This window comes from Balaenoptera acutorostrata, chromosome 1, assembly GCF_949987535.1.
Source record: "Balaenoptera acutorostrata chromosome 1, mBalAcu1.1, whole genome shotgun sequence".
Lineage (NCBI taxonomy): Eukaryota > Metazoa > Chordata > Mammalia > Artiodactyla > Balaenopteridae > Balaenoptera > Balaenoptera acutorostrata.
Window position 1 is genome coordinate 54,157,322 of NC_080064.1, and position 11,879 is coordinate 54,169,200.

Here is an 11,879-nt window from a genome sequence, read left to right on the forward strand (position 1 = left end):
GCCTGCCAATGCAGGGGACACGGGTTCGAGCCCTGGTCTGGGAAGGTCCCAAATGCCGCGGAGCGACTAGGCCCATGAGCCACAGTTGCTGAGCCTGCAGGTCTGGAGCCTGTGCTCCACAACAAGAGAGGACGCGATAGTGAGAGGCCCGCGCACCGCGATGAAGAGTGGCCCCCGCTTGCCACAACTAGAGAAAGCCCTCGCACAGAAACAAAGACCCAACACAGCCATAAATAAATAAATAGATAGATAGATAGATAGATAGATAGATAGATAGATAGAATGCAACACAATTCTTTACAAAAAAAAAAAAAAAAGATCCCCCGGAGGCGGACGTCAGGACGCTGAGGTCAGCTGACTAAACGGCCGCCTCTACAGCCGGCGCAGCCCCTGAGACTCGGCCGGACCGCTGTCGCCGCCGCCATGGCTCAGTACAAGGGTGCCGCGAGCGAGGCGGGCCGCGCCATGCACCTGATGAAGAAGCGGGAGAAGCAGCGCGAGCAGATGGAGCAGATGAAGCAGAGGATCGCGGAGGAGAACATAATGAAATCCAACATTGACAAGAAGTTCTCTGCGCACTACGATGCCGTGGAGGCGGAGCTCAAGTCCAGCACCGTGGGTCTTGTGACGCTGTACGACATGAAGGCGAAGCAGGAGGCCCTGGTGAAGGAGCGGGAGAAGCAGCTGGCGAAGAAGGAGCAGTCGAAGGAGCTGCAGCTGAAGCTGGAGAAGCTGCGCGAGAAGGAGCGCAAGAAGGAGGCCAAGGGGAAGATCTCCAGCCTGTCCTTCACCCTGGAGGAAGAAGACGAGGCAGGCGAGGAGGAGGAGGAGGCGACCATAGACGAGGAGGAGCTGGAGAGGGAAGAGATCACCGCAAAGAAGAGGAAACTGGGGAAGAACCCAGATGTGGACACGAGCTTCTTGCCTGACCGAGACCGGGAGGAGGAGGAGAATCGGATCCGGGAGGAGCTACGGCAGGAGTGGGAAGCCAAGCAGGAGAAGATCAAGAGCGAGGAGATTGAGATCACCTTCAGTTACTGGGATGGCTCTGGGCACCGGCGCACAGTCAAGATGAAAAAGGGCAACACGATGCAGCAGTTCCTGCAGAAGGCCCTCGAGATCCTGCGCAAAGACTTCAGCGAGCTCAGGTCGGCAGGGGTGGAGCAGCTCATGTACATCAAGGAAGACCTAATCATACCCCACCACCACAGCTTCTATGACTTCATCGTCACCAAGGCGCGAGGGAAGAGCGGGCCCCTCTTCAATTTCGACGTTCACGATGACGTGCGGCTGCTCAGCGACGCCACCGTGGAGAAGGATGAGTCGCACGCGGGCAAGGTGGTGCTGCGGAGCTGGTACGAGAAGAACAAGCACATCTTCCCCGCCAGCCGCTGGGAGCCCTACGACCCTGAGAAGAAGTGGGACAAGTACACGATCCGGTGATGTGGCAGCAGCGCGGCCCCAGCTCCTCCGGCTCCCTGCGGCCCCCTCCCTACGTCCCCAGGATTCCGGGCGCCCGGCTCCCCGCTCCCGAGACGTGACGGGGCCTGCTCAGCCCCTGCCCCTGGCGCTGTTGTTTACCGCCTTTTTCTTTTACGACAAAGAGATACACGCGTCAGAGCTGGAGCACCTGTTGTGCGTTTTATTTTAAAGATTTTTTTTGTTGTTGAGGTAAAATTCACATAACATAAAATTCACCGTTGTGACCATTTGAAAGCGTACCATCCAGGGGTACTTAGTACGTTCATAATGTGAATCACCCCGAAAGGAGACCCCACGTCCATTAGCAGCCGCCCCCCAGCCCCTCGCACCCCCTAGTTTACTTTCTGTCTGTATGGATTTGCCTATTCTGGAAGTTTCACATAAGTGGAACTATACAATATCTCTGCTCTCTGTGTCTTGCAAAAAAAAAAAAAAGAAAAAATATGCTGCTCCTTTTTCAAATGGATATTTGCACATACAGTATTCTTCTCTCCCCAGCATTTTCTCCTCTCCACACACTGTTTCCCCACTACCTCCTCCTTTCGTTTCTTTGTACTCTTCTTCTACTGCTGCTTCTCCTCCCTCCTATCCTTCTCTCCCTCTCCTACTTCACAGAAAGAGGGAGAGGTTTTATGCAGCAAAGACCTATATCAATTTAGAGAGCCTGATCTGCATTAGCGGAGTCAGGGGGTTCTTGGGACTGGGGAGCTTGAGCAAATTGGAGAAGACTAAAGTCTGCAGCTTTCTAAACCAATCATGATATCAGTATTTCTCAGCACACACCTTGCTCACTATAGCTAAGGAATCACTTTTAGGTCTGTAATGGCTCTGACCAGGACCACAAGCAAAATTAACAAAGTAGGCAAAGTTTGCTGATTCTCATTTACCTTCATACCTGCTTCTTTATTTCTGCTCCACTGAGGATCGATGGTCCTTATGTTGCTGTTCTCCTGTCCAAAGTCCCCCATCCTTCTTCTACCTTGTCTTCCCCAAAGCACCACATTAAGTACTCCCCTCTTCCTCCCTTCATCTATGAGTCCATGGTATAAGATAGAAAGTCTAGGAATATATTCTAGCTAGTTTCAGCAGAAAAGGAACTCATTAAAGGACGTTAAGGAGTTCACAGAATTTCCTGAAAGGTGGGAGAACCAGGCGTGGAGGATCAGTGCACAACTCACATACCAGAGAAACATCACAGCCTCTACCACTGACTCTAATGTAGGGCAAAGACCCTTCCGATAGAACTTTTGCTACTGTTCCCTGGGAATTTGAACACACCTGCCTCACTCTTGCTAGACTGGGTACTGCCTACTTCTTTATCTCTCTAGCTTCCCTTTCTTTCTTTCTTTTTTTTGGCTGCGTCGGGTCTTAGTTGCGGCACACAGGGTCTTCGTTGAGGTATGCGGGATCTTTCGCTTCCGCATGAGGGCTTCTCTCTAGTTGTGGCGTATGGGCTCCAGAGCGCGTGGCCTCTGTAGTTTGCGGCCCGCGGGCTCTCTAGTTGAGGAGCGCGAGCTCAGTAGCTGTGGAACACTGGCTTAGTTGCCCCGCGGCATGTGGGATCTTAGTTCCCCGACCAGGAAAGGCAGATTCTTTACCATTGGACCACCAGGGAAGTCCCTAGCTTGCCTTTCAAAGTCTGGCACAAATATATCCAATTGGAGGAGCCTAATTGCAAGAAAGGCTGAGGAAGTGAGGGTTGGCTTCTATTTAATTGGGTAGAGAAATCACCAAATACAAGAGTGTTCAGAGGTGCTGGGCAGCCAGTAAGAATAATAAAAGTGTACTACTCTGCTCCAGTTAATCTCTCAAGTCCTGCTAATCTGAGCCAGGCATTCAGCAGCTTGAAGTAATTCACACAGAACTGTGGTTTCCCTCTTTGAGAGCTGGCAATTTAAAAGAGTACCTTATTAACTCAAACGAACCTTCAGTTGCTAAGTTACCTGTATGGAGAAAAATACTTTTTAAAAAAGGGAATTTCTAGAGTTCCTTTTATTTCTTCGTTCAATACACATTTTATTGAGTTTACAGTGCGCCATATAGTAGGCTATATTGAGGAGACCTGGTCCATGCCCGTAGAACTTGACAATCTCGTTGGGACTAGAGAAAATTTAATACATATAAAACAATGCAGTCAATGCAGAAATGGTGATGCATATAACTATTTTATTATGTGCATACGCATATCTAAAGCATTCCTAAAATGTATATTCCCTATAGGTGTGTGTATATGTACATGTGTGCATATATATACACATATAGTATTCCTATATTGTGTATATGTATGTGTGTGTGCGTATATATACGCACATAGTGTGTAGTATTCCTATATATTTTAAGGCAGTTAGGGAAAGTTCCTTGGAGGGCAACTTGAGCAAAAGAAATAATTTGGTAGTGAAGATGGGCAGAGGATGTGTATTTGAGGGAGCCTCATGCAATTTGATTTTACTAGAGGAAAAACTAGCAGGGAATAAAAGGGTGAAAGATAAAATGGCAGAGACATAGGCAGGAGAAAGATCAAGAATCACCTTCATATTCTATGTTAATGAGCTTAGCCTCTACCCTGTAATTGATGGGAAAACTTTAAGTGTTAAAGGTGGGGGGTGCAAAATGGGTAAAAGTGGTCAAAAAGTACAAACATTTAGTTATTAAATGAATAAGTACTGGGAATGTAATGTACAGCATGATGACTATAGTTAACAATATTGTATTGTATATTTGAAAGTTGCTAAGAGAGTAGATCTTTGGGGGGGGGGTTGTTTGCTTTTTTGCCGCACCCTGTGGCATGCAGAGCTTCCCCAACCAGGAATTGAACCCACGCCCCCTGCAGTGGAAGTGCAGAGTCTTAACCACTGGACCACCAGGGAAGTGCAAGAGAGTAGATCTTAAAAGTTCTCATCACAAGAAAAGAAAATTTGTAACTATGTGTGGTGATGGATGTTAGCTAAACTTATTGCAGTAATTATTTTGCAGTATATACATATGTCAAATCATTATGTTGAACACCTTAAATTAATACAATGTCATATGTTAATTGCATCTCAATAATTTTTTTTTAATGAAACAAACAATTCAAGTAAGAGATAAGATGATCAAATTTGTGTCTTAAATAAATTGCTCTGGCTGGTAGGGGGAAGATGGATTTGAAAGGGTTCCACACTGGAGACCTGGAGAATGTAGATTGTTGGCAGCCATCCAGCCAAGAAGTTTTGAGGGCCTGAGTTAGTGATTTTAGGAATGGAAAGGAGGGAACTTGGCTAATAAATAACGTAAGCTTGGTCTTGAAGAATGACTAGGCATCAACCAGGCAGAAAAGTGAAAGAACATTCCTAAGCAGGTGTAGAGGCAGGGAGGTGTGGAAAAGCAAGAAATGTTCTGAGAAGTGGAAAATAATTCAGTATGACTGGAGCACAGGATTCCTACAGGGGATTGCCAAAGAAAAAACAGTGCTGGATGGTAGTTAAAGTGGTAAAGTTGTTGTCGAGTCCAGGTTCATGTGCCTGACAGATGCACAGTGAGGCCAAACAAACCAAAATGTCAGAGTTTGGAGCAGAGAAAGGCTTATTGCAGACCGCCAAGCAAGGAGAACAGGCAGCTCATGCTCAAAAGACCTGAATTCCCCAATAGTTTTTGGGGAAGAGTTTTTAAAGGCAACGTTTGGGGTAAAGGCTATAGGGTGGGTGGCTTTCTTCTGATTGATTGGTGGTGAGGTAACAGGCTAATATTTCAGGAATCTCAACCTTCTGGTTCCAGCCAGTCTGGGTTCTATGTGCTTGTGGTCAGCATGCCATCACCATCCTCCACCTGGGTGGGGAGACGTTAGTTTCTGTAGAACAACTCAAAGATATGTATGAGATTGTTTTCTGTATCCCTTCAGGGAACTAGGAACCCTGTGACCCTATTGTCCTATTTTGGAACTTGGGAAAGGCCTAAGAGACTAAGGTCTTTTTTTCTTCTACAAATAAGAAACAGGGAACACAGAGGGGCTTTTGTACCTGGGAGGGCCCCGCAGGGTCCTGCTCTGTTTCAAAAGCAGATTTTATTCAGGAACTATTACAATAGGGGAAAGGGGACCTCAGGATAGAACTGGGCTCAATTTGGAATATAAGGGAACGTGGGGATTTAGAGCCAAGCAGTGGAGTGGGGGCATGAGGGTGACGGTGTCAGTCAGTGGATGGAAAATTACTAAGGGGGTAGGATAATTCTTGCTGAACTGTCCTAATAGGATTCTTGCAGAAAGTAGGACAGAGTGATCGGATATCACCTGGGAGATGGTGGAGGATGACGAATTTGACCAGATTTTGAGGGTGATCAATGGTGGGGGATTCTCTCTAAACTGTTGTAGCAGAATTTTTTTTTTTTGGCCACGCCCCGTGGCTTACAGGATCTTAGTTCCCCAACCAGGTATCGAACCCAGGCCCCCGCAGTGAAAGCACTGAGTCCTAACTACTGGACCGCCAGGGAATTCCCAGATGTAGAAGAATTCGTGCTAAAAATAGGTGGTGTGGGTCCAGCAAAATTGGATGCTGAAGCCCAAGGTCAAGGCCTAGTTGAGAGGAGAGCTTACAGGAGCCTGATTAAGTTTGGTCAAGGAGAGAGTCATTGTCAGGCTGAGGCAGAAGGAAAGCTGTTTGGGTAGTTAAAATCCAATTCTATGCTGTGCTTAGGAGTTTGGTCTCCTTGGTAGGTTATGCTTGTATATTATGCACACCCACCTTTTCCTTCTTCGGAAGACAGAGGCTCTGAACTGCATAGGGTGCAATAAAATCAAGGAGTCATTGATAGGAAGGCCACAACCCTTCCAGAAATACTCAGAACCATAATCAAGAACCCTCACACTGGGAGGACCTGTAGTTCTTTTGTGAACTGCCTTTCAATCCTGCAAACCTCATCGCCTAAATTACCAGTGTTATCTGAATACAGACTGTCCCTGAAGCCCCTAATTTCATTGCATTGACTGATGCTTTAGTGAGTCTATTGTTGGAAAAGGAAGCATTTGTGCCTCAAGTACAGGAAATCACCAAACAATTAACTTCCATGGACTCGTGCAGCCTGGGTCAAATGCCTCAGTATGATTGTCTTTGTTTCATGTCAGGCTATTGAGGAAACATTTTACAGGCCAGAATCTTGGCCTCAATGTGTTGTTTTGTGTCAATGGAGTCAGCTGTGAGACCTCAAACAGTGATAACTATCTATAGTAAAATGTGAATATAGCAGTCAGTGGTCTGCCAGGGGAAGGGAAGTTTTCACGGGGGCAGAGAGTTTTCTCAAAATACATTGTAATTTGGATATTCAGAGGTGGGAAGGGCCACTTATACAGACCAGAAGAGAAACTAGTGTGGGAAGCAAGGGAAAGGAAAATAGTTATTATATTTTGTGGTCAGCGAAGACTAATCTCTTGGAGGCAGAGAAGTTGGTACGTGTTGCACGCAAGGTCAGACTTATGGGCAGGCAGAAGCAATTGAGGGGCACTAGAAAGACTTCTCTGACCCAGCATATGCCCCAGAGAGAAGTGTCAGAGAAGGCCCCCAGAGCAAAAACAGAGTAAGATGACAGTAAGGATGAACTTCCACAAAATTTTCCAAGAAATCATTTTGGATGGATCATTTTGCCAGGTGAAGAAAACTGTATTCATACTCTGGGACAATATTATACATATATTAAGAAAATGACAACTGATTACTATTATTTTTTTAATGAAAAAGGCAATAGGAGCTAAGGGCACAAGCTTGAGATCAGGTGGTTCTAGGTACAAAGCCTGGCTCTATTACATACTTTGTCACGGCAGATAAGTTACTTAATTTCTGTGTTATCATTTTCCTCATTCATTCTAAAATATTTGCTGAGCAGTGTAGGGGAGGAAAAAAATATTTTCCCCCCTACCCATCTTAGGTTCATTAGCTGGGGCTCTATAAATTAGGGTGACAAAAGAGAGCTTAACAAAGACAAAAGACAGAAGAACAAGCAGAAGTTTATTAACATGGCATGGAAGCATTTAGAGATGGGTAACTTAAAGGAATGGCTAGCACTTGGGTTTATGTATCATCCTAAGAAAAGAAAAATCAATAAATTATTAGACAAGTGACAAGACAATAGAAAAAGGTCTTTGAGTTTCTAGGGAAGGCAAACATATGGGGGAACTAATGCAAGATAAAGGTTAATTAGTAAAGTTTGTTACGTAGATTCCTCTGGTGCCACCTCTGGGCTATTAAGGATCTAGAGTTGTCTCCAGTGATTAACTTTTGTCCTTCCCAATAGAGATGGGAGGGGAAATATCTATACAGATTTGCAACCTGCTTTTAGGCAAAGAGGAGGAGGGCAGAGAGTTTTTCTTATATCTACTCCTTTACAATTTCCTTCAGCCAAAATAGTTCTTATGCCAAAGTGGCTTATTTTGAGATGGCATATTTTGCTACCCTTCAGCAGCTACTATGTGAACAGACAAATAAGATTCCTACTTTTGAGAAACTTACATACTAGTTTTGAGTGTAGAGGAAGAGAAAAACAATAAATAAGTAGATAAAAAACAAGATGATTTTAGAATGTGATAGATACTGTGGGGGAAATACAGTTTTAAGTGTGTAGACTCTGGAATTTAGTCTGCCTGGGTTTGAATATTGGCTCTGCTATTTACTAGCTATGTGACCTGCATGAGGTATTCAATCTCTGTGCTTCCATTTCCTCCTCTGTAATTGGTGATCGTAATAGTATCCACTTTATAGTCTCATGGGGTTATTATGGAGATTAAATGAAGAATCCATGTAAAGTGCTTAGAACTGTGCATGCCACATGTAAGTCCCTAATAAAAGCTACCTACTAACACTATGAATAAAATAAATGGGATGATATAACAATAAATTGAGAGGGTGTAGCTTAAAATAGGGTAGTCAGTGAAAGACTCTCTGATGCTCTTACAATTAAGCTGTCACCCAAGGGATGAAAAGAAGCCAGTCATGATTAGAGTATTTCAGGAAGAGGGAAATCTAAATGCAAAGATCCTAAGGCAGGAAGAAGCTTAGCACATCTGAAGAAGAGAAATTTGACCTGTGTGATATAAAACACAGTGAACAAGAAAGAAAGGTGCATCGTATTAGTTTTCTATTGCTGTGTAGCAAATTACAACAAACTTAAAACAATGCGCTTTGCCATATAACAAAATATAATCACAGGAATAACACCCGGGGTGAAGATCATGGGGGCTAGAATTCTGCCTACCACATGCATGAAGTAAATTGGAACCACATTATGTAAAGCTTTATAGGAATGACAGGGAATGTTGATATTATTCTAAAAGCTAAAAGAAACCCTTAAGGTTTCAAGCTAAGTGTCATGATCTGATTTATATTTTCAAAAGTTCATTCTGGTTGCATGTGGAGAATGGATTGTAGAGATGGTAAGTAGAGGCAGAGAGGATGGCTGTCCAGATGTGACATGAAAGTACCTTGGACTAAGGGAGGGACTGTGGGGACAGAAAGAGAGGATGGATTTTGGCCTTCTTTAGATAAGGCCAAAGAAGTCAGTGATCAGAGTCGATGTAGGAGATATGGAAAGGAAATAACTTAGAGGATGGTAATGCCATTACTGAGATGGAAAAGAATGAGTAATGGTGAATTAGGGGCAGGGGATGGGCTTGGCAATCAACAGTTCTGTTTGAGATGCATAATAGGAACCCAAGTCTTTTCTCTGGTTTTCCTGCTTCCGTTCTTGCCCAATTCCCCCCCCCCCCCCACCTCCTCAACTACTCTTAGCAACTACAGTGATTCTTTTAAAACTTAAGTCCTATTATATCACTTTCCTGCTCTCAACCTCCAAATGGCCTTGGTTCACAGAATAAAAGGGTTTTTACCATAGTTTACAGAGTTGTACACAGTCTGACCTCTGGCTACCTCTCAAGCTTCACTTCCCGTCATTCTTCTCCTTGCTTACTGTGCTTCAGCCACTCTGGCTTTCTTCCCGCTCCTCAAACTTGGCAAACCTCTTACCATGTCTGAGCTTTCAAAATTGCCTTTTTCTGTAGATCCTAGAAAGCCCACTCCCTCATTTCATTCAGGTTTCTGCACAAATGTCTCCTCCCCAGATAGGCCATCTTGACTAATCTATAGTAAATAGCAACATTGTCACTTTATTTTATTTTTCTGACCGGGACACTGCACAGCTTGGGGGATCTTAGTTCCCTGACCAGAGATCGAACCCGGGCCCCTGGTGGTGAGCACACTGAGTCCTAACCACTGGATTGCCAGGGAATTCCCGAAACATTGTCACTTTAACTCTTTGTTAATAGTATAAGTTAATAGTAATAAGTTCATTTGTATCATTTTTTTTAGATTCCACATATAAGTGATATCATATGATATTTGTCTTTGCCTGACTTACTTCCCCTTTTAATAAAATGTTTACTTTTATATTGTGTGTGTCTTAGTCCATTTGGGCTGATATAACAAAAATACCATAGAACGGGTAGCTTAAACAACACTTATTTCTCATAGTTCTGGAGGTTGGGAAGTCCAAGAGCAAGGCACTGGCAGATTCCGTGTCTGGTGAGAGCTGTTTCCTGGTTTATAGACAGACAGCCTTCTTCTCTCTGTGTCTTCACATGGCAGAACAGGTTAGGCAGCTTTCCTTAGTCTCTTTTATGAAGTCACTAATCGCATTCATGAAGGCTCCACCCTGATGACTTAATCACCTCCCAAAGGCCCCACCTCCAAACACCATCCCATTGGGGATTAGGTTTCAACGTATGAATTTTGGGGGTACACAAACATTTAGTCCTTAACAGTATGTTAAGTGTATTTATTTATATACACTCCTTTCCACAAAATATTTGAAAAAGTTTTTGGAGGCACATATAATAAAGTAGTAAATTATAAATAAAAGAAGAAAATGAAGACTAAGAAAAAGAAGAATGTTAGCATGACTATCCATTGGGAGTTAACATAAATTACTATGTTTAAATTGCAATTTTTTCCATGAACTTCTTAGTGTTACCAGGTATAAAATTGTTCTAAAATTTGTATTATAGACACAAAGATGGCCCCAAATTATCCTCACTTCCTGGTATTCATGCCAGTTTTACCTTTTACCTTGTGTAAAACTCTCTCGTTGGTGTGGGCAGGGCCTGTGACTTGCTTCTAACCAATAGAATATGGCAAAGGTAATGGGATAGCACCTCTGTGATTGCATTACGCAAGACTGTAACTTTGATCTTGCTAACAGACTCTCTTTATTGGCTCTCTGATTGACGGCTTTGATGAAGTAAGTTGCCATGTGGAAAGTCCATGTGGCAAGGATCTGAGGGCTGTCTCCACTCAACATTGGAGGAACTGAGGCTTCCAGTCCAACCACGTGCAAGGAACTGAATGCTGCCGGCAATGATATGAACTTGGAAGAAGAACCTTCCCCAGATGAACCTCAGATGAAACCTCTGCCCTGGCTGACACTGACTGCAGCCTTGTCAGAGACTCTGAAACAGAGGACTGAGCTAAGCCATATCCAGGTTCATGACCCAGAGAAACTATGAGCTAATGCATGAATAATGTTTTAAGCCCTTAATAAATGAGTGATATTTTATATCACTCAGTTTGTGGTAATATTGCTACACAGCAATAGTTAACTAATAAAACTAAGGTATAGGAAATATCACATTTCATTGTTTTTCTAAATTAAATTAAATTCTTTGGACTCTCACCTATCAAGGTTGATAATTCAATCAAAGTTATTTTTAGAGGACCCCATCTCATTCTTCATAAAAGGACCCTAAAGCTTACCTAATTCAGGGAAACTGAGGAGAAGAGGTATATAGAGAGTTCTCAATCCATCAATTTGTTGCTGAAATGCACATTGTCTAAATCTATCTATCTATCTATCTATCTATCTATCTATCTATCTATCTATCTATCTACCTGTCTATCTACCTGTCTGTCATCTATTCTAAGGGGGCTACCTCTGCTGAAAACAGCATCTACTCCCTCTGTGCCAGATTTGGCAACTGGAAACTTCACTACAGACGGATGTTTACAACTTAGTGTTCAGTCCCCAGGTACACACAAAGCCATGCCGTCAAAATTCCTGCAACTTTTAGGCCACTGTGAGGAAGTGGAGTGCAAAGCCCCACAGCTAGAGGACAAAGCACTATGCATCTGCCTACTCTAGATAATTTACCTCTGCCCCAGCCCCTCCTCTCTTAACACCGGAAGCTCTTTCTCTTTAGGCCAGTCCAGCAGCAAGCCTCCAAAAACCTAGATTTCAAAAACAAACAACGTTCTCTTAACTAGGTAAAGGAAGCCTAGATCTTACCAAATAGCACACAAAGTCCTGGCTACTTCCCCTCTCCCACCCCCATGCTCCTCCCAGACAGAAAGGGAAAATGGTGTGTCATTCTTTTGTGATGGTTCTACAGC

General features: G+C 43.7%; 1 protein-coding gene across 1 annotated transcript; it reads left to right on the plus strand.

Moving 5' to 3' along the window:
* The first annotated feature begins 338 nt into the window (after window positions 1-338).
* On the plus strand, window positions 339-1,626 carry LOC103008270 (protein FAM50A). Its single transcript, XM_007164342.3, has one exon. The coding sequence runs from the start codon at window positions 424-426 to the stop codon at window positions 1,441-1,443; it is 1,020 nt and encodes a 339-aa protein (XP_007164404.2). The 5' UTR covers window positions 339-423; the 3' UTR covers window positions 1,444-1,626.
* The last annotated feature ends 10,253 nt before the right edge of the window (window positions 1,627-11,879 follow it).

Excerpts from the sequence above, each read along its gene's own strand:
- LOC103008270 (XM_007164342.3), top strand. The coding sequence starts at position 424 with ATGGCTCAGTACAAGGGTGCCGCGAGCGAGGCGGGCCGCGCCATGCAC.